Here is a 25,490-nt window from a genome sequence, read left to right on the forward strand (position 1 = left end):
TCCTGTGGCATGCATAAAGATCACAGCCTATTTTGGGTTATCTGAGCTAATTGAAGGGCTCAGTGCCAATGGATAATAAAATAATTAGAAACCTAAAATCAATTAACTTAAAATCATTTATATCAAAATTTGGAACACATTTTCTGAACTCTTTCTGGCAGGCTCTCCCTTCAAACTGTACTTTCCTGTGGTTAATGATGAAATGGCTTAGAATCACGGAATCCTAGAGCTGGAAGGAATCACAGAAAATAGCCCAAAAAGAACATGGAATGTTAGAACATAGAATATTAGAATGGAAAGGGACCTTAGCGGTTGGCAAAATGAGTCTCAGAGGAGTAAAGCAGCGTCAGATTCACATAACTAGCAAAGGGCAGAGTTGGGATTAGAACCCCTGCTATTAACTCCCAGACCAGTGGTCTCTTTTCTGCCTTTCCTTTTTTTTTTTCTCCTGGCACACAAAAACTGAAGGCAGTATTAAGACAGCCTTGATGTTGTTCTTTATCATACAGAAGCCACTCTAGGAATCTGCTGGTTATAATTAATAAGTAAATGAGAATTCAAACCTGAATGACATGAATCAGGTAAGCATTGTCTGTCTTACCAAATCCTGACATACTGGGATGGGTGGAGAAAGTAGGGACATGTCAGAAGAAAGTATTTTCTGAAATTTAACTGAGGTAATTTTAAGAAAAATTTATAAAAGGGCAGCCAGGTGGCACAGTGGATAGAGTTCTGGCCTTGGAGTCAGGAGGACCTGAGTTCAAATCTGGCCTCAGACACTTGACACTTACTAGCTGTATGACCCTGAGCAAATCACTTAACCCCAATTGCTTTACCAAAAAGTTTAAAAAAAAAGGAAAAGAAAAATATACAACTTCCAATATGGCACCATAAATAATAAGCTTCAGGATCTTCATCATATATAAAATTTGGTACAGGAAAGATACAGGACTTTATACAAAGAGGAATGGCTATTCATAGAAGCTGGAGGATAGCTTTCCTTCCTTCTAAGTCCCATTGCGCTTGGTATCTTTCTTAAGAGATTCAAAATATGTCTTTAACTACGTTTATTTTAATTCCTTTCCTAGATTGTAAGCAACTTTAGGTTAAGTAAAATGTATCTTTCTTTTTTTTTTAAAGCACAGACACTTCATTATTTCTTTTTTTAAGTTCCAAATTCTCTCCCTCATTTCTCACCCATAAAGAGGCAAGACAAATTTCCAGATTAGCTATGTTAAAAAGAAAAAAAAGAGGTAAAGAACAAGAGAAAAAAAAATCCTCGATTTTGACTGAGTTCATCAGTTCTCTCTCTGGAGATGGATAGTATGTTTCATTATGAGTCCTCTGGAATTGTGGTGGGTCATTATGTCAATAAGAGTTACTAAGAATTTCACAGTTGATTAAATTTACAGTATTGCTGTTACTATTCAGATTGTTCTCCTGCTTCTCTTCACTTGCTATCAGTTCATACAAGATTTCCCAGATTTTTTCGAAACTATTTCTTTCAACATTTTTTTTAAACTTTTTAACATTTTCATTAAAAGTTTTAAGTTCCAAATTCTATCCTTCCCTTACTCCCTTCCCTACCTCCCTCCCTCCTTGAGATGGTAAGCAATCAGACATAGTTTATATGTGTGCAATTATGTAAAACATTTCTATATAAGTCATGGTACAAGAAGACTCAAGTAAAAGTAAAGAAAAATGAAAATAGCTTTCTTCACTCTGTATTCAAGCAATATCAATTCTTTCTCTGGAGGCAGATAGAATGCTTCATCATTAATTCTTTGGGATTGTCCTGGATCATAATATTGTTGAGAATAGCCAAGTCACTCACAATTCTTCATTGAACAATATTGCTGTTACTGGGTTTAACATTCTCCTGGTTCTGTCCACTTCACTATGTTATCAGTTCATTCAAGTCTTTCCAGGTTTTTCTGAAATCATCCTGCTTGTTATTTCTTATAGCACAATAACATTCCATTACAATCATACATCACAGCTTGTTTAGCCACTCCGCAACTGATGGGCATCCCTTTGATTTCCAATTCTTAGCCACCATAAAAAGAGTTATATATTTTTGTACAAATAGGTCCTTTCCCCTTTTTTTTGGATGTCTTTGGGATATAGACTTAGCAGTGGTATTGCTGAAATATAGGGTACGCATGGTTTTATAGCCCTTTGGGCATAGTTCCAAATTGCTCTCCAGAATGGTTGGATCAGTTTGTAATTCCACCAATAGTGCATTAGTGTCCCAGTTTTTCCACATGCCCTCGACATCCAACATTTTCCTTTTTTGTCATATTAGCCACTCTGATAGGTATGAGGTGGTACCTTAGAATTGTTTTAATTTTCATTTCTCTAATCAATAGAGATTTAGAGCATTTTTATATGACTATAGATAGCTTTAATTTAGTCATCTGAAAGTGGCCTGTCCATATCTTTTGACCATTAATCAATTGGAGAATGACTTATATTTTTATAAATTTGACTCAATTCTCTATATATTTGAGAAATGAGGCCTTTATCAGAGATATTTGTTGCAATTTCCCCCCAGTTTTCTGCTTTCCTTATAATTTTGGTTGCATTGGTTTTGTTTGTACAAAAACATTTTAATTTTATATATCAAAGTTATCTATTTTATTTTTTGTAATGTTCTCTGTATCTTCTTGGGTCCTAAATTCTTCCCCTAAAATATGACAGGTAAACTATTCCATGCTCTCTTAATTTGATTATGATATCACCTTTTGTGTGTAAATTATGTAACCATTTGGACCTTATCTTGGTATACAGTGTGAGATGTTGCTCTATACCTAGTTTCTGCCATATTGTTTTCCAGTTTTCCTGATAGTTTTTGTCAAATAATGAGTTTTTGTTCCAAAATCTTGGATCTTTCAGTTTATCATATACTAGATTACTAGGGTCATTTAATATAATGTAATTTGTACCTAATCTATTCCACTTATCTACCACTGTATTTCGCAGCTAGTACCAGATTGTTTTGATAATTACCACTCTACAATGCAGTTTGAAATCTGGTACAGCCAGACCACCTTCTGGGAAGATGATTCTTGGTTGTAATCCTAACTCCTTTGTCTTCCAAGGGATATTATATTCCAAGCCCTTTGGCTCTTTAATATGGAAGCTGCTAAATCCTGTGTAATCCTGACTATGGCTCCATGATATTTGAATTGTTTCTTTTTGGCTGCTTGCAATACTTTTTCCTTGATCTTTGAGCTCTAGAATTTGGCTATGACGTTCCCGGGAGTTTTCATTTTGAGATATCTTTCAGGCGGTGATCGGTGGATTCTTTTAATTTCTATTTTGCTCTCTGGTTCTAATATATCAGGACAGTTTTCTTTGATGATTTCTTGAAAGATGTTCAGCTTTTTTTTTTTGATCATGGCTTTCAGGTAGTTCAACAATTCTTTCCTGTATCTGTTTTCTAGGTCAATTGTTTTTCCAATGAAAAATTTCACATTTTCTTCTACTTTGTTTTTACTTTTTTGATTTTGTTTTATTGTATCTTGATGTCTCACAGAGTCATTAGTTTCTACTTGTTCAATTCTAATTTTTAAGGAATTATTTTCTTCAGTGAGCTTTTGTATTTCCTTTTCCATTTGGCCAATTCTATTTTTTAGGGAGTTAGTTGACTCCATAAATTTTTGTATAACTTTTCCCATGCTATTGACTCTTTTTTTCATGATTCTCTTGTATTGTTCTCATTTCTTTTCCCCAATTTTCTTGCTACTTCTCTAATTTACTTTTTAAATCCTTTTTAAGCTCTTCCAGGAATTCTTTTTGGGCCTGAGACCAAATTACATTTTTCTTTGAGGCTTCATATGTAGCCATTTTGACATTATCGTCCTCTTCTAAGTCTATGCCTTGATCCTCCCTATCACTGTAGTATCTTTCTATAGTCAAGCTCTCTCTCTCTCTCTCTCTCTCTCTCTCTCTCTCTCTCTCTCTCTGTTTTGTTTTTTTGCTGATTTTTTTCTGCCTTTTTTTGATGACTTGGTGTTTTTATGTGAGAATTGGGCTCTGGTCCTGCACTGTCCCAAGCTTTTTGTGCTAGGGGTCTAGGTCTTACTGCTGACTTTCACTGGGCTTCAGGGCTTAGCTACTTGCTTTCTCTAGAAGGTAGGCTTTCCTTCTGGTTTGTATTGGGGGGAGGAGAGGGCTCCCTGTTGGACTCCCTGGGTATGGGGTTTAGCTGCTGGTCTGCTCCAGGGGTGGGGCCTATCTGCTAGGTTGCTATGGTATGAGCTTCACTACTGCTCAGCAATGGAATCAAGTCCTAGTTGCCAGCTTGTGCTGGCGGTGGAGTCACTGGGAAGGCACCTTGCTGTGCTGCACAGACTGCTCAATTGCCTATGGTTCTGATGGGTTACAGGAAGTTGGGGCATCACTAGTGGATTGCCCCAGGCTTGGACCCCTGCTACAGGCCCCCAACTGTGAGGCTGGCTGCTGCTGCTGCTCTTGGACCTCACTTCCCTCCCACTCCACAGATCTTTCTTGCTGGGCAGGTAAGTTGCTTCCCTGCTCCTAGAACATTCTGAGGTTGTTTTCTAGCTGTTTGGAGGGGAATTTTGGAGGACTTTAGAGGGTGTCTTCCTCATTCCATCATCTTGGCATTGAAAGTCCAGCCTTCATTGTTTCTAACAGCAAAATAGTATTCCATCACATTCATATGCTATAACTTATTTAACCATTCTCTCAATGATAGGCAACCCCTCAGTTTACAATTCTTTACCACCACAAAAAGGACTACTATAAATATTTTTGTACCTATGGGTCCTCTTTCTCTTTCTTTGACCTAATAGCAGTATTGTTGGGACAAAATATATGCATAATTTAATAGCCTTTTGGGCATAGCTCCAAATTGCTCTCCAGAATAGTTGGACTAGTTTGCAGCTCCTTCAACAATGCATTAGTGCACTTGTTTTTTCCACATCCCCTTCAGCATTTGTCATTTTCCATCTTTTTTATCTTAGCCAATCTGATTGGTGTGAAGAGGTACCTTGGAGTTGTTTTAATTTGCATTTCTCTAATTATTAGTGATTTAGATAATTTTTTTTTCATATGGCTATTGACAGCTTAGATTTCTTCCTCTGAAAGCTGCCTATTCATATTTTTGACCACTTTTCAATTGAGAAATGCTTCTTATTCTTATAAATTTGAATCAGTTTCCTATGAATTTTAGAATTGAAACCTATCAGAGAAACTTGCTATAAAGATTTTTCACAGTTTCCTGCTTTTCTTCTAATTTTAATTGCATTGTTTTATTTGCACAAAATTTTCAAAACAAATTATATAATAAAAACTTATTTTTGCCTCATATGAAACCTCTACCTCTTGTTTGGTCATCAACTCTTCCCCTACACATAGATCTGACAGGTGATTTCTTCCCTTCTCCACTAATTTGCTAAGATATTATCATTTATGTCTATATCATACACCCATTTTGATCTTATCTTGGTATATGGTATGTGATGTTGGTCTGTACCTTGTTTCTTCAAGGCTGCTTTCCAGTTATTTCAATAGTGTGTTCCTACCCTAATAGCTGAGGTCTTTGAGTCTATCAAATACTAAGTTACTGTGTTCATTTGCTTCTGTATATGATGTGTCTGATGCATTCCACTGATGAACTTCTCTACTTTTTATATAGAACCAAATTATTTTGATGATTACAGCTTTGTAGTATAGTTTGAGATATTGCTAGGTACTGCTAATATCCCCTTCCTTCTAATTTTTTTTTCTGAAATTTCTGTGATATTCTTGATCTTGCTTCTCCAAATTAATTTTATTATTATTATTTTCTACTTCTATAAAATAATTCTTTGGTAGTTTGGTTACCTGAGTAATCAGTTAGGCACTGAATAAGTCAATTAATTAGGCAGTATTGTCATTATTATATTGGCTGGGTTGACTGATTCTTCCAATTATTTAGATGTTTTGATTTGTGTGAAATTTTTTTTAAATTGTATTCACATAATTCTTGTGTGTGTGTTGAGAGGTAGACTTCCAAGTATTGTATGCTATGTAGAGTGATCTTAAATGAAGATTATACTGATTCTGTTGGTAATATACAGAAATGTTGTTAATTTCTTTGGGGTTATTTTCTATCTTAGGACTTTACTAAAGCTGTTAGTTGTTTCAATTGCTTTTTTTTTTTTAGTTGACACTCTAGTGCTTTCTAGGTAAGTTATCACACCATCTGCAAAAAGTGATGGTTATGTTTCCTCATTGCCTATGCTTATTACTTCCATTTTTTTCTTGTCTTATTGATAGGGCTAGCATTCCTAGTACAATACTGAAAAGTAATAGTGATAATGGACATCCTTGTTTTATCCCTATCTTATTGAAAAGGTTTCTTTCTAGCTTTAATAGTTTTAAGGAAAGTTTGATTTATTCCTGTTTGTTTTTTAAATCAGGAATGAGTATTATAATATGTAAAATAAATAAATAAATAAAGCCAATCTATTTAAATAAATGATGTGATTTTTGTTGCTTTTATTACAGATATATGGTCAATTATGCTTGCAATTTTCCTACTACTGAGCAATCTCTGTTCCTGATACAAATTCTTCGTGGTCATAGAGTATGATTTTGTGATATATTGCTATAATTTTGCTAGCATTTTATCTACATTTTTTTTGCATCAATGTTCCTTAAGGAAATTGGGCTCTAGTTTTCTCTGTTTTGACTCCCCTGGTTTAGGTAACAAGACCATATTTGTCACACTAAAGGAATTTTGCAGGATTCCTTCTTTACCTATTTTTAAAACATTTTATGTAGTACTGAAGTTGCTCTTTAAATTTTTGGTAGAATTCATTTGTAAATTAATCTGGTCCTGCTTCTCTCTCCCTCCCACCCCCCATATGCTTTTTTTTTAGCTTATTTGATTTCATTTTATAAGATAGTGTTATTTAAATATTCTATATCCCATTCTGTTAATCTGGGCAATTTATATTTTTATAAATATCTATTTCATTTAGATTATAAATTTTATTGAAATATTATTGGACAAAATTGCTGCTAATGATTGCTTTTATTTCCTCTTCATTGGTTGTGAATTCATCTTTTTTCCACCCATTTTTGATACTGGTAATTTCATTTTCTTCTTTCTTTTTAAAAATCAAAGTAGTCAATGGTTTACTTATCCCCCCCCCAAAAAAAAAGCACCTGGTTTTATTTATTAGTTCAATGATTTGCTGTTGTTGTTTTACTTTGAATTTTGTTAATCTCTCCTTTGATTTTCAGGATTTCTATTGTGGTATTTAGTTCAGGGGTTTTAAGCTGTTGGGTTGGGTTTTTTTCGCATTTTTTTAAGTTGCATGTACAATGTTGATTGGATCTTTCTCTTTTTTATTGATATACGCAATTAGAAACATAAAATTTTCCCTAAATACTGCATTGGTTACATCCCCCAAATTTTGACATTTTGCTTCATTGTTATCATCTTTAATGAAATTATTGATTGTTTCTATGATTTGTTCTTTGACCAACTTATTCTTAAGGATTAGGTTTCCAATTAATTTTTAGTCTACACTTCAAAGGCCCTTTATTGAATGGGATTTTTATTGCATTTTGATCAGAATTACTGCGTATATTTCATTTTTGTTTTCCCTAAGAAAATTCAGAAAATATTTGTCGAATGAATGAATGGATGGATGAATGAATGAATGAACGAACAAGTAAGTGAATGAATGGACAAACTAAATCTTTAAAGTTTATATTAAAGAGGATAACCAGGTCCTCCCATGTGCTTTCCCCCAAGGCCACTACCGGCAAAAGAAGTGGGAACGGGAAGAGCCTTAGAACTAAACTAATATAGCAACTCAATGAAATTAGCATTTATCAAATGATTACTATCTACAAGGCATTCTGCTAAGTGCTAAGGTGATAAAGATGAAAAATGGTTTTGAATTGCCCTCAAAGAGATTACAGTCTAGAGAGCCATATACAAGAAGTTAAAACCTAATTCCTTTTAGTTTATATGCATTTGCAAAACCTTGAACACTGAAAATGTCATATAGTGGTGAGCCCCAAAGTTCCATTACATGGCAATTCCTCCTGTGCTAAATCGTGGCTCTAGTTTAAGCAATTTTAAAATGAGATCTAATGCACAAGCATGATAAAAGTGAGGCAATAACGTGGCACTATAGACAGTACACTTGACTTGGAGTCAGGAAGACCTGATATTGAACTCTATCTCAGATACTTACTAGCTGTATGACCTTGGGCCTCAGTATACTCATCTGTAAAATGAGGGGCTTAGACTCAGTAAGCCTTAAGTTCCCCTCTAATTCTATATCTATGATTCTACTGTCCTATAAAATATAAATGGGAAGTAGTTTTATCTTTATTATTTTTAGAGCCTTAAATTATCTCTAGTTTTTGCCCACTCCAAGTATATTTGTTTCTTCCCAAATCATTCTCCCTCATCTGATCTCATAGTACTTTGTAGTACTCTTATGTACTTATCATATTTATCTGCATACATTTATTATTACTACTACTAGATTATAAACTGTTTGAAGGTGAGGATTATGTCATATTTATCTCTCCATGACTTCTAATACATGATAAAATACAGCACACATGGTAAGTACTTAATAGATGTAAAATATCAGATGATGAATGGGATAGATTCAGTCCCAAAAGAGAAAATGTGTTGTCCAAGGTCCCAAGAAATGGATTCCCAGCTCCTGCATACAGGACTTTACTGAGCCCATCAGACTTGTGAGAGCAGATCTGCCTTGAGTAGCTCAGCACTGAGAACCTGATCCTGTCCTGCTTTTTGAATTTAATCCAGCTGCTTTTGTCACACCATCTATCACAAAGCATAAGGAAAACAAACATTTCAAAGCCGTGGTTGCCTTAAATATGCTTTTGTGGGTGCAAGTTTGTTATTATAACTCAGTGAATTAGCTCTACTCTGAATGGGTCAGTGAGCTGAGTGGTTCTTAAAAAAAAAAGCAAATGAATCACTCTATAGATCTATAAAAAAAAGGAAAGAAAAAAAAGAAGAAAAGATTTATTTTATGGTGGTCTGGTAGCTAATGGCAGCTCCTAAACTCCCAAGAGGCAGGCAAACATCCCAGCTCATGCTATTGTTAATTCTGCTGATACACTGAGCTATCCACAGGAAAGGTGCTAAAGACCAGTCAAGTCAGTAAGCATGTATTTGTGCTTAATACGTGCAAAGCATTATGAATAAAATGGAATCATGACTACCCAGTGACTGGACTATAGGAGGGTGAATCTGGACCCCATCAGGGATCTTTACTCTTGTTGGCAATCTGCTTTTTGGCAAATACTGTGGAACTCTTTAGAATGTTTATGTATCTTATTTATCCTTATTTGTGATGAGAGCATCACACTTCTTCAGGGCACTGGTACTGGAGGACAGGTCCAATGCGTGCCTGGGAGGCTAAAAAATATAATAGCAGGTTGTTGTTCTTCGAGTTCATAGAATCTGACCAGTTGGAAAGTAACGTAAAATACCAGAGTTGTAATGAATCCTAGAGAGCATTTTATCCAATTATTTCTTTTATTAGATGAGGAAACTGAGTCTCAGAGGTAGGGTTTTTTTTGGCATGTTTGTTTCCATTGAAACTAGGCTCTATAAAGGGTGAAAATATGGACCAAATAGTGTCTTTACAGACTCCGGGATGCAGAGAAAAATTTAAAAGGATCTGAGATTTTAGACAAACGAGGAAGATTTTGTTTTAGAATGTCCTTCAAATAGCAATATGCAAAAAGTGACATTATTATTATTGCTATCATCACTGTCATTATTGAGATCAATACTACTTATTTCTATAGTGCTTCAACATTTGTAAATCAATTTACCCATGAAAATCTGTGAATTACTTAATGAAAGTACTGATTTATTTACACCATCAGATGTGAAAACAGAGACTCTGGAAAAGTGACTTGCTCAGTCATGCAGCTAAGTTTAGAAGTCAAGATTGATAGAGTGATTTCAACTTTCCAAAATTCTCATTCATTATCTCCTTCCATCCTCACCGTGCCACTTTTGAAACACGTATTATCATCTCATTTGATAAATAAGGAGACTATGGACTAAAGGAAAAACAACTTGCTGAGTTACACCAGAAGAGACTTGATTCTGAGGCTTCTGACCACCAATCCAGTTGTCTCTATGCCCAACATGCTATATGAAAACATTCATAAAAACCCATGTTAAGTACCTGCATAGCTCATGAAGTTATTGTATGGTGTGTTGAGGAAGGTCCGGAAGCCACATGTATCATTTCCTGGTGCTGGGTCCCCACACAACTTGTGCTTGGGAGCTGGGTTGGTATCACTGCAGAGGTCTCCAGTCTCAAAGGAAGGCTCGATCTCCATGCATGGGTCACTGCAGGACTGGATTTCTGATATTCCTCGAAAGATATGATAAAGCCCTAGACTATGCCCAATCTCATGGGTCATTGTATGTGTGTGCCCAGGGATGCCATAGAATGATGGATTCAGGACAATGCCACCTGCAAGGGGAAAACCAGGTAAATTGATAAGTGGAGTAATTTGTTTCTCAGTAAAACTACATATATAACTGAGAATTACAGAATAAATCGATCAGTCAATAAGCATTTATTAAGCACTTATTCTGCCCCAGGCAATCTCATATTTTCAATTGGAAGTGACTTCAGGAGTTCATCTTGTTCAACTCATTCTGATAAGGAGTTCACTCCAAGGAGTTAAAGTCAAAAGAGACATGTATGGGGGGAAACAAAAAAGAAAAAAAAACACAATCCTCTTGCTCTTCCTCCTGGTGGCTCACCAATCCTAACCTTATTCAGTTTGTTGTCCATGCCTTTTTTGTTGTTGTTGTTCATTATTTTACTTTGTTTTTTTGTTTTTTTGGCAATTTCTCTAGATGGGAAGATATGTCTAGTCACATGTTGTGTACAACACCCAGCACATTACTGGTACCTGGAAATTTTGAAGAAACATTGAAAAGAAGAAAAAAAACACCATTCGGTAACTACCCCTCAGATATGGCAAAAAGAATTCAGGTGGATTTCACTTGTCTATAATGTCCCTTCCAGCTCTTAATCTATGATTCTATGATCTTGTAGAAGGGCTGTACCTTCACCAGGTCCCAACAAAGTGCTCACAAAATATTGTTTACAAAAACTACAGAATTATACATTATACATATCAGAAATGGAAAAAGACCCTGGAACATAAAATGCTAAAACATAAAAGATCGACCATTAGGACCTAACCCAGGGGCTTTCAGACATGATCTTTATCTCTTAACTACGTCTTCACAACTTAAATCCAAACATTCATCCTATTTTTGAATGCAATTTCTTGCCTGTAACCACCTAACAGAAATCATATGATTATCTCAATAGATGCAGAAAAAGCATTTGACAAAATACAATACCCATTCCTATAAAAAACACTAGAGAAATTAGAAACAAATGCAATCTTCTATAAAATGATAGCATCTGTTAAAAACCATCAGCAAGCATTGTATATAATGGAGATAAGCTAGAAGCATTTCCAGTAAGATCAGGGGTGAAACAAGAATGTCCATTATCACCACTGTTATCCAACAACTGTATTGTATACTGAATTGAATGAGGAGCTTCATGAAATGTATGTGGATATCAATTGAGGGGAAAAAGCTCATCTCCAGGAAAGGCAGAAAAATATGGCAGAAAGAGCAAAACTTGGAGTCAGGAAAACTCAGATATTCACTAGCTCTATGACCAGTGGTGGGAATTCACTGCATGAGACAAGTAGAGGAGGTACTGAAGGTAAGTGCTATATAACTTCACACCTAGGGTACAGTGCTCTACTCTGGATGCCCCATTTTAAGAGGGACAATGACAAGATAGAATATATTCAGAGATGGGAAACCAGCATGTTGAAACGACTTGAAGTCATGTTACATAGACATCCCTTGAAGGGACATAAAACCCTTAAAATTCAGCCTGGAGAAGAGAACACTTAAGCACGATATGATGATGACCTTCAAATTTCTGTAGGGCTGTCATATGGATGTATTATGGTAGATAGGGCATTGCCCTTGGAGTCAGGAAGACTTGAATTCATGCCCATTTGGGGCACTTATTAGCTGTGTGACCCTGGACAAGTCATTTAATTTCTTTAGGCTTTAGCTTCATTATCTGGAAAATGGGGCACTTAATGGTACCCTTTAGCTCAAACTCTGTGATTCTGTAATCTTATGATAATGATTCTTTGTGTGTGTGTGTGTGTGTGTGTGTGTGTGAGAGAGAGAGAGAGATGGGCCCTTTTTGTAGTCTTGTGAAGCTATAGATGCCTTCTCAGAAAAATGATTTTAAATTCATTTTAAATTTAAATTAAATACATAGGATTACAAAGGAAATCAATTATAATACAGTAATATAAAAAATAAAAACAAGTCCCTGGACCCTAGGTTAATGAATCCTGTCCTGTGGCTTTTTCTGCTACCCTGTAAGACAAAACTAGCACTATGAGGTAGGAGGAGTTACATGGAGACATATTTCAGTTCAACATAAGAAAACAATGATTTTTTAAAAAATTATTTGGAGTCATTCAACAATGGAATGAATAGGCTTCTTCATGAAACAGTAATTTCCCAGTCATGGATAATGTCCAATCAAAGCATGTATGACCACTTGTCAAGAACGTGGTACAAGACATCAGATGTTTTGTTATACGACTTTGAGGTAGATGCTTGATTGGGTCCTTTTGAGCTCTAAGATTCATTGACTGAGATGACTTCCACAGTGGTCCAGGATAGGAATATACTGCCCCTTGCTAAAAATGACAAAGAACATCTTGTTGGAGGGAACAGGATGATTGGTGCTTCTGGACAATTTTTGCACACAGATCTATACATCCTGTACCACTTGGCTCAAAATAAAAGCAGAGGCAAGCCTTCTGAAATGGAATATTTCTGTTTCTGTATATTTTATGACTCTTGGAGAAATGGCACCTTCCATAGCATGGAGTGAGCCAAATTTTAAAACATGTACCCAAACTTTAAAACACAAATTCATGTCATTGAAGGTTAATATTTAGGGCTGGGCAAACTTGTAAGTGGCCCATCAAAGTCAAGAAAAAAATGATGTCACCAAAGAATGATGACAGAATAAAATTTGACTACAGTACTCTGTTAATTTGGGGAAAACAAGACTGGAGCAAGATTTTAGCCAAGGGAATTTTATCATAAGTGAAACTGCTGGTATGACAAGCTCACTAAGCTATAGCAAATGCCTTCTTCTATAAAGATAAAGGAAAATGCATAAGGATGGCTATGGGAGGAATACAAGAAACTAAGACAGGAAATCTTTCCTAGGTATTTTGTCAGATTAATATGAAACTCTCTGTCTCCTGCCTTTTTTTTTTCTCCAGGACATCTTAGCTTAGCTCCAAGGCAAGGAGATGGAAACAAAGCAAATATAAGCTGGGATTGACTGGGATTGATAGGGACTGGTCAGACAAGCAATGAATGTTTTCTGTACTTATCATAACGTCTCTCTCGTGGCAATCAAAACCTACATCAGGTACAGTTCTCATGCAGGGGCTTTTACCTCATCAGATGGCTAGTATGTAGACAAGGACTACATTACATATTTCAATTTAAAAAAAACAATAAGTATGCATTGGACTTATGGTCATGAGAAACATTGAATGAAATGAAAAATGAATACACAGACTAAGAGTTAGAGACGAGTTGTTTACACAAGAAATTTATTTTCCTTTTCAGCACCTATAGTCAACTTGAGGTTGCCTGATGAAAACTGGATACTAAAAAATCTCGTCAACAAATCCAAATGGTGAATACAGATTAGAAAGCATCCCATTTACATGTGCCCCAAGCATACTCTAATGTCCTAAATGTGGCATTTTGTGTTTCATTTTTTGTTGTATTTTTAAACCAAAGTTTAGTTGTTATTTGAAAAGCAAAAAGGGTTTTTAAAATAAAAATAAGTCTTTATCATTTAATAAATATTTAATACAATAAAATAATTCACAAGATAAGTTTAATAAAATAAAATTCCTTGGGTGCATACCCTAATATATGGTTCACATACATATATGTGGCTTAGCCCAAATTGGGAGGGCAAAGTTATGAGGGTAAGTATAAGAGATCTGCCTAATTATGATGACCCAGAAATAGAGGCATAATTCATAGAACTATATCTCTTGATCTGTGAATAAATTTTTAGTCTTGGTCATTTTTTTTTTGCAGGGGGGTAGGGAGTCAGATAAAAGGCTACCTCCTCCATGAAGGTTTCAGTGATTATCCGAGCTGGAAGTCATTTTTAGGTGACTTTAGAGCTAGAAGAGATCTAATAGACTATCTAGACCAACCCTTTCATTTTATAGATGAAAAAAATAAGACTTGGGGAAAGGGTAGGTGACTCACACAAGGTGAGTCAGCTAACAAATAGCAAAACTCTGACTAGAAGCCAGGTTTCCTGACTCAGTGCACTGATTCTTCCTAATCTAAGAACACTTTCTAATTCTTTTACATGTTTATTATAGACTAATTTGTTGTTTATCTGGGTACATATCTAATTATTCCTACTAGGATAAGCTCCTTGAGTTCAAAACCATGTCTTATTTTTGCATCACTTATTTCATAGCAAAGTATATTGCGTATAGCATGTACTTAATAAATGCTTTAGGGGAGGGGGGATGTCTATTTTTAAATAGTTTTTATTCTCTAGGACAGGACTTACATTTCTACTTGCTTACAGTACTTATAAATTGCAATGTCATTCACTTCTCTTCCTCTGTACACATTTAAGCACCCAAAATGCCTAGATTTTCACAATAGCTTAAATGTTACTTTTAAACTGCCACAGCCTTGACTATAAATTTAAGTTCTTCAATTTTTGAAAAGCTGCGTGGAATGCTCTTTCTTCTGGTATGTTTATTCATCTTTTTCAGTGGTGGGTCCAAATGAATCATCTCTAAATGGGGCTGCTCTACTCCCTGGGAACCCCTAGGTATGCCTCTTGTCATGCCCCCTGTACTCTGGTATAGCTTAGTATTAATCTAGTTGCAGATCTCCAATTATTTCTGCTGATTCTTGAAATCTTCCTTCTCAGAAGTCTAGTTTTTATCCAGTCTGTTGATTATTTCTTTACATTTGTTAAAAATCTTCTGTTTGTCTTCATCACCAATTTTGCATTGAAGTTTCTCCTTTTGCACTGTAGCTTTCATGTTGAAAGCATAAGATTCAAGTGAGTCTTTAGAAGATACCCCATCTCTCTGCTTCTCTTTTTTCAGTCTTCTATATCTCAGTTTTCTGGACCTCAATGTCATCGTTGCTTAGATGACCTTTGTAATTCGTGATTGTGATGTTATTCTCCTTGCTTATGCTCTTATTCATAAAAAACATTGAGGATACCATTTGCATCAATGTCAAACGTTAGTCTGAGGAACACTCCTGGGGCCATGAGGGATTTCTGGGAGCTCAAACTTGCCAAATTGGTTGTAATCATTTGTCACTGTTCTCTCACCTTCATAAACCTGAATATGCCAGTCTAGTTGTAGTGAGTTGATGGCAAAGGACTGTGTCTGCTTGGTAGAGGTGGTGGTATCGTGTTTGATCAGAACTCTCCTAACTCCAACTGCAGTTTCAATACCAAGGGAAAGAAGAGTGATGGCCAAAATCAGCAAGTCCTGAACATTCTCAGAATTCTCTCCAGACAAGATGGTGGCCTGGGCAGCAGCACCATAGGCAATAGCCTTACCAGGATTGATACTCTTGTTGAGCTCCTTGATACTGAAGGAGTTTTCTGAATCTTGGGGATATTAGTGCAGCCACTCACCAAAATGATGACATGAATCAGAGACTTAGTTAGTTTGGCATGCCTTAGGGCCTTTTCCATGGGGGACGGGAAAGCATGGAGGAGGTCAATATTCAGATCTTCAAAATGTGCATGAGTGACAGAAGTATAGAAGTGAATATCATCATAGAGGGAGTCAATCTCAATACTGACCTGGGTACTGAAAGAGAGGGTACACTTTGCACGTTTACAAGTGATACACACAGTGATTCCCAAGTGCTACACAGTGAGGGAATAGCCCTCTTGTTCTCGCTGATGTCCTTGTGATTTCATTTGAATTCAGTGAAGACATGATTGACCATGTGGTTATCAAATTCCTCCCCACCTGAATAGATATCCTCAGCTGTGGACTTGACCGCAAAGATGCCACCTTCAATGGTAAGAATGAAGATATTGAAATCACCTGCTCCAAAGTAATAGATTTCTCTACACACCTGCCCTTTTTTGTCCCAGTTATAAACAGTAGAAGCAGCAGTTGAATCACTGAAAATCTGGAAAAGATTGAGACCAGTGATGGTTCCAGCATCTTTGGTGGCCTCATACTGGGAATCGTTGAAGTAGGCAGGTACTATGGTGAAAGCATTTGTAACAGTCTTCCCAAGATAAGCTTCAGTTATTTCTTTCATCTTGGTCAAGACCATAAAAGATACTTCTTCTAGACAGAAGCTTTTAGTCTCCTCCTTGTGCTTCACTTGGCCCTTCCACCTGCTTGCATCACTCACCACTGTGAAAAGCCAATGCTTCATAACTGACTATACAATTGTATCATCAAACTGTGACCAATCAGATGTTTTGCATCAATGACTGTGTTGGCGACGTTCACTGTAACTTGATTCTTTCAAGCATCACTGATTAACATTCTGTGTCAGAGAAGGAGATGAAGATTAGGTGGTTGTGTTTCCTTGGTCATTAGCCACGATCTCCACTTTGCCTCATTGGAAGAATCTCATATAGGAAAAGAGTTGCCAAGATCAGGGCCAACTGTGGGTGTCTTCAACATGGTTGCTGGGACACTAGGGTCATTGATGACTAATAAGGAGTAAGGAAAGGTGGCTGATGAGCTGAGCTAATACCTTAATAAATGCTTACTGAATTAAGAAATATCTAAATTATACTGGGCTCTTCCATATATCTCTTTAATTAGATTCCTTTTCTTTTTCCCTTTCCTCATTGTTATTGTCCTGATGCATAGAGTAAGAGTGGTGCCATAAATGGTCAGGTTCTTTCCTTTGCTTACTCATTTTTATTTTTATGTTGTTTCATTTTATTTTTAGCTGTTTGTTATTGTAATAAGTTGTATTTATTAAGTTCAGAATAAAATAATTTTTTTTTAAAGAGAAAACATTCTGTGAAGAGACCTGAATGTTCAGCTAACAAGTTTGGATTTTAACCTCTCTTTTAATGAGAGGTAATGAATGTTCTCATTGGAGGGGTGAGGGGTGACCAGCTTTTTCCTCAACTCTTCCTGACTGGAAATTATCTGTCCCCCTTCAGACTTCATATACTACTTTGTTTCATAATTATCTTGCTAATTTACCATGTCATATTGCTAACTCTGTTTATCCATATTAATATCTTATCTGTCCTATTAGGTTGTAAGCTCCATGAAGCTGTATCTCATCTAAACTTCCTAAGTTTTACAAAGCCTAGCACAGTACTTTTCACACAAAATGTGTTTCATAAAAGCCTACTGCATTGTGTTATGGAAATGTGGTTTTAGAAGAACGATTTTGATAGCTGGGAGTGGGAGGAATGGACAAAGGAGAGAATGTAAGCAAAAAGACCAGTGAGAAGGTATTACTGTGAATTTCTAAGTGATAATTCCCTGGACTAGTGTGTTCCAAGGCCAGAAGCTAAGTGCAAAAAGGTGCTCCCACCTCACTAAACAAAACTCTATCCTGCTCCCCAACTCATGGTACTCAAATGAATGTGGGCTATGCCACATTATCATAAGATTGCTAAATGACGGTGGTCCTACAACTCTTCCTTTTGGAAGAGTGATAAGGAATGGCACGGAAAGCATCTAAAATGGAAAAATAGGCAGGGAGAGGAACTAGGTTCCATCCGTATTATGCTCAATTCTCTTATATGCAATAGTATCATAGATGGGAGACTAGTCTTAATCAACTGACAATCTTAAGAAAGAAATAGATGTTGGCTCTACCACGGCTTCTTATCGCAGGACTGAACGCTTCAAACTAGACATAGAGTTTCTGGGATATTGCTAAAAAATTATTGCAATTTCTGATTTTTGTTCACTGAATTGAATAATGGGTTAGAAAAGAAAGGGAAATCATCATGTAATGAGAGTAAGGGATTACAAACGAACAACCTGAGTGGTCTAATGGTATCTAAAAATATTAAGAGAACCAGCACAAGAGAAATTGTAGAGAACTTATGGAAAGACATGAAAAAAATTGACATAAGATGAGAAGTTCACAAGATTGAGAGCTATAGCAATGGAGGGAATATCCAAGCCCATGAGGTCAGAGCATTGGAGGTTGCTTAAATTCCTATTTTTAAAAACAATGCCATGCGTTATATACTATGACTCATAATAATAGCTAAAATTGACATAGAGCTTTCAGGTTTACAAAAGCCTTACCAATTTACAAATACTATCTCATTTGATCCTTACAATACTGGGAAGAAGGTGTTAATATTGTCCTTTATTACAGATGGTAAAACTGAAGCAGACATAGGTTAAGTGACTTGTCCAGGGTCACATAGCTAGGAAGTATGTGAGATAGGTTTTGGCCTCAGATCTTCCTCACTCCAAGTCCAATGGTCTACTACGCCACATGGATTATTGATCAGAGAAGGAACCACAGAGATCATTTAGTCCAACCCACTTAGTTACAGATGTGTTAACTGAGTCCTAAAGAGTTTATGTCACTTGCCCGAGATCATATAGCAAATAAGTGTTAGGCAGGGATGTGCTGCAGCCAGCTTTCATTGGATCATGAGGGCTGGTATTAAATTTTCAGCATGAGCATTTGCACTTGGAAATTAATGAAATCAATGAAATTGATTCATTGTTTTTTTTTCATTCTTATTATTGTCTAGATTTAATAAAGTGATGGAGATTTAGCCTAAGAGTGTGTTTTGGGTACACTTTTTTCTTCCCCCAGAAAACCAGATCTTTAACTTTTACTGCCACATACCTGCAGTGAGGTCTTCTGGCTCCTGAGTGATATTTCTAATACATCTTAATATGCTTCTCTTATTTTACCTTTTCTTAATGGATTAGATTACTCAGAGATTACATGTCATAGACAGTAGAGATCAAAAGAACTTGAAGGAAAATCTTATCCAACATCCTGCACATTCTCTCAAATATCTAATTCCTATTGTGAACTAACAACACCAATTGTAAGTTTGCTTTTATCAGTGGAACACAGTCAAGTAAACTGGGTCACTCAGAAATTGAACCCATCACTCTATGGGCCCCTTGGAAGGTGGGCTCTGTGTTGGAAGCAACAAACCCTAGAAAAGAGCTCCACCTTGACCTTTTCATTTTGGGTGGGACACATTGAGTTGTATGAATGAGTAGGCATAGATGAGTCCTGGTCTTCATAACAGATCTCATGACATTATCTTTTTTTCCTCAAATGCACTCTTCTTCCAAAAATCTTTATTATAGTCCATGGAATCACCATCCTTTGAGCCCCCCAAGCTCGCAATCTTAAAATCATCCTCACCTCTCCACTCTACCCCATTGTATATATCTCTTACTAAATTTTGTCACTGCTATCTCCACAATATTTTTCTTATCTCCCTATTCTCTACTCAGAAACCCATGATACTGCCTCAAAGGCCATTAACTCTGAATAGGAGTACGAGAATAGAGAAAGGGGAATGCTGTCCCAAGAACAAGCCCTTAATCTGTTTAAACCAGACACATCTCCTCATATCTCTGGAGATCACTAAAGTATATCATCCGAAGACTAGGATAGGACTGATTAGACATTGGAAATAAACTGGCACCCAAGTGGTCTCCAATGAGAAATATTCTGGTGTTTGAGACTTACCTAAATGCATTAGGGCCTCCTTGTCCCAAGGCCAAGTTGCAACTCCAGCCAGCTCCTCCTCTGAGGAGTTTGCAAAGAAGATGTTAAGGTGTGTGGATCCATCCAATCTAAGAATGTTCTTCAATTCATTGACATCCAAGTAGGCTCTGCAATAGAAATATACTTTGCTATTATTTCTGTAAAGGGTTTGGGCTACAGAGAAAGACCCTGACCTAGCCTGGAAGAAAAGGTCACCCCAGGAAATACTAGCTTCCCAGAAAGGTACAAAATGTCTTTTCCTGAGCCAGCAGTTCTAAACATGCTTTCAGTGGTCACTTGGCAATGACAGATATTTTGATTTTGACCTGCTGAGCCCTTTACCATTTTTTATTAGGGAAATTATTCTCTGAAATTGCCTTACTCTCTGAATTTGTTTAAAAGATAATAAATGTTCTCTTAGGATGGGATCAGTGCCTGCTATTTCCTAATTAAGCCCCAATAAATTTTCACAACAGGCATGGGCAAACTTGCTGACTCAAGGGGTTCTACAGAGGGAAAAAGGATTAAAGGGTGTATCATCACGATGGACAATTCACTATTCCTTTCAGTAGTGTGTACTGCTTTTAGAGAATCACAGTAGTGTGGAAGTCACCATGCCTTTAAGCATCCAATACTGCTGCTTCTTTTATGTAACATTAAGGGAAAAAATGTTAATCTTACTATTTCAGGCATTGTGCTAGACACTGGTAATACAAAAACTAAATAGTACCTGTCCTCAAGAAACTTACATTCTGCCAGAAGAGACAAAATGTATATGTACACATAGGAAATTAGACAGAAGAGGAGAGGAGGGAGAGACAGAGAGAGAGACAGAGAGAGAGAGAGACAGAGAGAGAGAGAGATGCACATATATGCATTTTTGTCAATGGATATCTGTGTATACACATACATGCATATGTATGATATATAATTGTAGAAGGGGAGACTAGCAGCTGGAAGGATCAAGAAAGGCTTTATGTAGGAGACAGAACTTGCGTTGATCTTTTAAAGGCACTTAAGTGTTCTAAGAGTTAAAGGGGAGAAGGGAGTGCATTCCAAGCATATGGGATAACCTGTGCAAAGGCATGGAGATGGGAGATGGATTGTCATGTACAAGGAACCCCAAATATGATATCTTGTATATGAGGAGTTTTTCTGCCCATATCTGCCTCAATGGAGCAGTTGGGAAGAGATGTTCTTTTCTGTTTACAGATTAGTTTATTTATTATTTTATAACCTAAAATGTATCAGATATGGTTTAATCAGAATCACATGATGGCCCTAAACCAATTTATTTTCTTTTTCTACTTATTTTGTTTGCCCTTCATAGCATTCTCTGTCTACAGGGATAGCCTGTGAGTGTCTTCTCTAGGCAAGAGTGTCTTTCATATTTATAGAAGTGGTCATAAAGTGAGGGCTGTGGGATGATCTTATGCATGTGTGATCAGTGAAGAGGAGGGTGGAAATGTGAGCTATTTAGAGGCATCAATACTCCCTGCAATGGCCACATGTATCACTTGTCCCTTAGCAATCTCTTACTCCATCTCCTCCCTCAGCTGGGTAAGCTTCCAACATCCCCCTTGCTAGCTAAATGTGGGTTCCTGGGGCAATTTTTGCTTAACCTTGACCCAAACATGAGTAGCAACACATATGCAGGTACCATTGGGAAAATCCACCACCCTTCCTCCTAAAAATACCTCACCTCTGCTCTTCAAATCATCTTGTGATTCTGGGATGTCCCCTTAGAAAGGGAGGCTCTGTGCTGGGAGCGGTAGCCAGTTAGAAAGAGTCCCACCTGGACCTTTTCAGTTTGGGTGGGACAGAGTGATTTGGACAGGATGGCTTTTGAACTTCATTACAGATCTCCTGACATTATCTTTTCCCTCAAACTAGTCTTTTTCCAAATATCTTGATTACTCTATATTACCATACATCCAGGTGGCCAGGTTCACACTTTTGGTGTTTTCTTCAACTCTATCCTTTACCTGCACTGCATATATCCAATCAATTATCAAATCTTGCCATTTCTGTCTTTCTAATCTCTTCCCTTCTCCCTACTCATATGACACTCCCCTCCCTAATTTAGCACCTCCTCACTTCTCACTTGTACTAGGCAATAGCTTTCTAATTGGTCTCCCTACTTTAAATCTCTTCCTTGTCCAAGCCATTTTCCACTCAGTTGCCCATGATAAAGGGCAGATCTAACCATTTCACTTCCATATTCAATAAACTTAGTGGCTTCTTAAGGACTCTAGGATCAAATATCATCTCATCCTTTTTAAATGTCGATTTTTATGGAAAATTTACAATGTATACACTATTGATACACTAGTACATGTATATAATTTATAAATAAATATACATATATTACAGGTGAGTACTCATTTTTTTAAATAATAGCAGTGTACAATCAAAAAAGTTTAGAGATGAGTGACCTAAAGAATAGAAGAAGAAAGCAGATAAGGAGAAAAAGGATCAAACAGAACTTTTTCTCCAAGACTATGGATTAAATCATTGCATGGTAAATATAGAAGCATATTGTGTTGGGAAGAGTCCTGGCCCTCAAGTCAGGAGACTTGGATTCAAATATTGACTCTGACATTTACTGTGTGACTGTGAACAAGTCATTTAACCATGAAGGCAAAGTCTGTGTCTTGTTTAAACTTTGTGCCTCCCTCAACAACTAGCATTGTGCTCTGCATAAGAGAGGTGTTTAGTGAATGAATCCATGCTGTATGGTATAATGCAAAGAGCCCAAGATTGAAGGGCAAGTGACATGGGATATGAGGCCAGCTCTGTTAACATATTGAGTGTCTTAAGAAATTTCATTTCCCTTCTCTGGACTTCATTTCCTCCATCTGTAAAATGAAGAGATTGAACTATGATCTCAAAGATTCCCTCCAACTTCATCATTCTTTTTGAAGCTGAAGTAGGAGGAGTTTTGAGTCTTTAATTACTGAAGTTAAAGTGCCAACTATAGTGGGACAAAGGAGAGAAGAGGTCAGCTAGGGTTCTAACAGGGGGTTGAGAGGAGAAAAGTGAAAATGGACTGAACCACAGATACACACATTTCTACTGGCCCAGAGCACGAACTGGCTCTCCTCGCCTGATGCCTCATTAACAAGGCTGCAATGACTTCATGGGAAAAACACATGGTGTCAGATGTATGTAAACTTTAATATATACATATATACCTATATATATTAAAGAAAGAAAAGAAGGAAGGAAGGAAAAGGAGGAAAGGAAAGAGGGAAGAAAGGAAAGAGGCAAGGAGAGAAGAAAAAAAGAAAGGAGGGAATGAAGGGAAGGGAGGAGGGAAGGAAAGAAAGAGGGAAGGAAGGGAAGAAAATAAGGAGGGAAGAAAGGAAGGAAGAAAGGAAGGAGGGAAAGGAGGAAGAGAGGAGGGGAGGGAAGAAGGAAATATGACATACTATTAGTGATTCAATGTAGTTGGAAGAGATCAGCTAGAGGAGCCTAGACTTGATTGGATTTAAAACCTGCACTTTGGCATTCAACAGTCTGCTCTCTTCCCACTAGAATGTTTCTATACATTTCAAGAACAATCTCAATTTATATATCAAGGTGTGTTTGATTTTTGCAGAATTCTGCTCACAAATATATGGTTTTTTCTCTGCAGGCTGAGGAACTAGAGAAGAAAATTCAGTTCAGCTTTCCAAAAGAATCCTGTTAAGACACCCATTGGGGAAATTCCCATTTCTAGGAAGATTGTGACAGTTGACCTAAATCACAGGAAGTTGAGATCACAGATCATGGAATTAAAATGTGAAAGGGATCTCAGCCATTAGGTAACCTCTTATCTATGGGGAATCTTAAGTCTTAGATGGGGAATTCAAGGTCCAGAACATGGAGGTGACTTGCCCAATGCCACAGAAGTAATAAACAGCAGAACTGAAACTAGAACCCAATTTTCTCCCCTCTTCCTCCTCCTTTTTCCCAAGCCTATGTTCTTTCTGCTGTAACAGAGCAACAAAATTTAGTTGTATTATCAGGGCACTACAGTTCACAAGCCAAAACTGTCAGTAAAAAAGCAGAACTGGGTGAGAGTGCCTAGGTGGCACAGTGGGTAAAGCACTGGACCTAGAGTCAGGAATACCTGAGTTCAAATCTGGACTCAGACATTTATTAGCTGTGTGACCCTGGGCAAGCCATTTAACCTCTGTCTGCCTCAGTTTCCTCATCTCTAAAATGGAAATAGTAATAGCACTTAACTCCAAGGGTTATTGTAAGGATCAAATTCTTAGAACAGTGCTTAGTAGGTATTTAATAAATGCTTGTTCACTTCCACTTCCCCTATCTTCATTGTACTACATTCTGTTGCCACTATTATGTTGATAGTAGCCTTAGAATTACCTTCTTAATAGTGGCAAGAGAATGCAGTACAATCTTCAAATGTAGTACATCTTCAAAAAGGAAAGCTAGCAGAATATTCATGCAAATCTACACATATACACCAGCTTTGGTGTAGATATACAGCAAAACCTAGCACAAGGTACTATACGTCTCAACCGTCCCCTCAAAGAAAATTAGTATGGGAAACTCCTTTACTGATGGAGATGCTCACCTCATTTGTAGCTTGAAGTCTAAGGTAGCTGCTTGGCTGGTTAAGTAACTTAATCATGGTCAAACAGTAGGTATCAGGGGCAAGATTTAAATTGAGCTCTTTCTGTGTCCAAGGATGACCTACTATTTGTTATACCATGAAGTGTCTCTACTGCTGCCTTTGTACTTTACATGCTTGAGAAATGTTTTCTGAATGAATGAGTTGCTGAACCGAGAAATGTGATGTCAGTGCTTGAAAATGAATTGCTAGGCTAGCATAGACACATCCCAATTACCCATTTCGTATGAAACTGCAGGCAGGCGCTGTAGAGACCAAATGGTTCCAGGAGGCCAGTTTTCACAGTTTTTCATAAAGGGTCATCCGGCAGCAGTGTGGGCTAGAGCTGTGGGCCAGCTTCCCTTCGAGGTCCAATAACAAGCAGGATGTCCCTATGTCTAAGATGAGCAAGCATGTCAAATTCAATAGCTAACCTTCTGAAGTTCAGAGATTTTCCAGAAACCTAACTGCGCTGCTCCTAATCCCTTGGCCCTTAGCAAACTGAAAAGAGGTCCCTTCTGGGAGGCATTTTAACCTGGAACATAAAGAATAGGAACCTGGAAAATACCTTTCTGTTTTCTTTTGTTTTTCTAGTTCCAAACTAGATGAGGACCCTGAAGTTAAGAGTAGCCCAGAAGGGATGGGAGAATGAAAACTCAAGAGTTAGCTAAGCTCTTCCAGCCCTCAGGACAGCTGTAGGTCAGGTTTAGATCAGTTTTTCAAATCCTTTATTTATTTCATATCAATGAATTTGCCCACCTTGTGGGAAGTTCTCTAGGATGCAACCCGCAAATGCTATTAGGGATTCTTGAGAAAAAACAATTCTCCTACCCCAGGGGTGGGGAACTTGTGGCCTCAAGGCCATATATGGCCCTCTACGAGGTCTCCAAGTACAGCCCTTTGACGGAATCCAAACTTCGTTCTGTGAAGCTTGGATTCCGTCAAAGGGCTGCTCTTGAGGACCTAGAGGGC

General features: G+C 37.2%; 1 protein-coding gene and 1 long non-coding RNA gene across 2 annotated transcripts in view; one reads left to right on the forward strand and one right to left on the reverse strand.

Moving 5' to 3' along the window:
* PAPPA (pappalysin 1) overlaps positions 1-25,490 on the reverse strand; it is a 283,134-nt gene that overhangs the window by 201,310 nt on the left and 56,334 nt on the right. The window contains exons 3-4 of the mRNA XM_020990609.2: positions 19,883-20,028; positions 10,218-10,511 (exon numbers count right to left, since the gene is read on the reverse strand). Of these exons, the coding sequence (XP_020846268.1) occupies positions 10,218-10,511; positions 19,883-20,028 (440 nt within the window). The remainder of the gene's footprint in view (positions 1-10,217; positions 10,512-19,882; positions 20,029-25,490) is intronic.
* LOC110211362 (uncharacterized) lies at positions 300-23,814 on the forward strand. Its single transcript, XR_002325367.2, has 4 exons — positions 300-581; positions 10,904-11,007; positions 13,402-13,553; positions 23,538-23,814. It is a non-coding gene; the product is annotated as an uncharacterized LOC110211362 (long non-coding RNA).

The sequence above is a fragment of the Phascolarctos cinereus genome, unplaced genomic scaffold (genome assembly GCF_003287225.1).
Source record: "Phascolarctos cinereus isolate Bilbo 61053 unplaced genomic scaffold, phaCin_HiC Scaffold_2;HRSCAF=192, whole genome shotgun sequence".
Taxonomy (NCBI): domain Eukaryota; kingdom Metazoa; phylum Chordata; class Mammalia; order Diprotodontia; family Phascolarctidae; genus Phascolarctos; species Phascolarctos cinereus.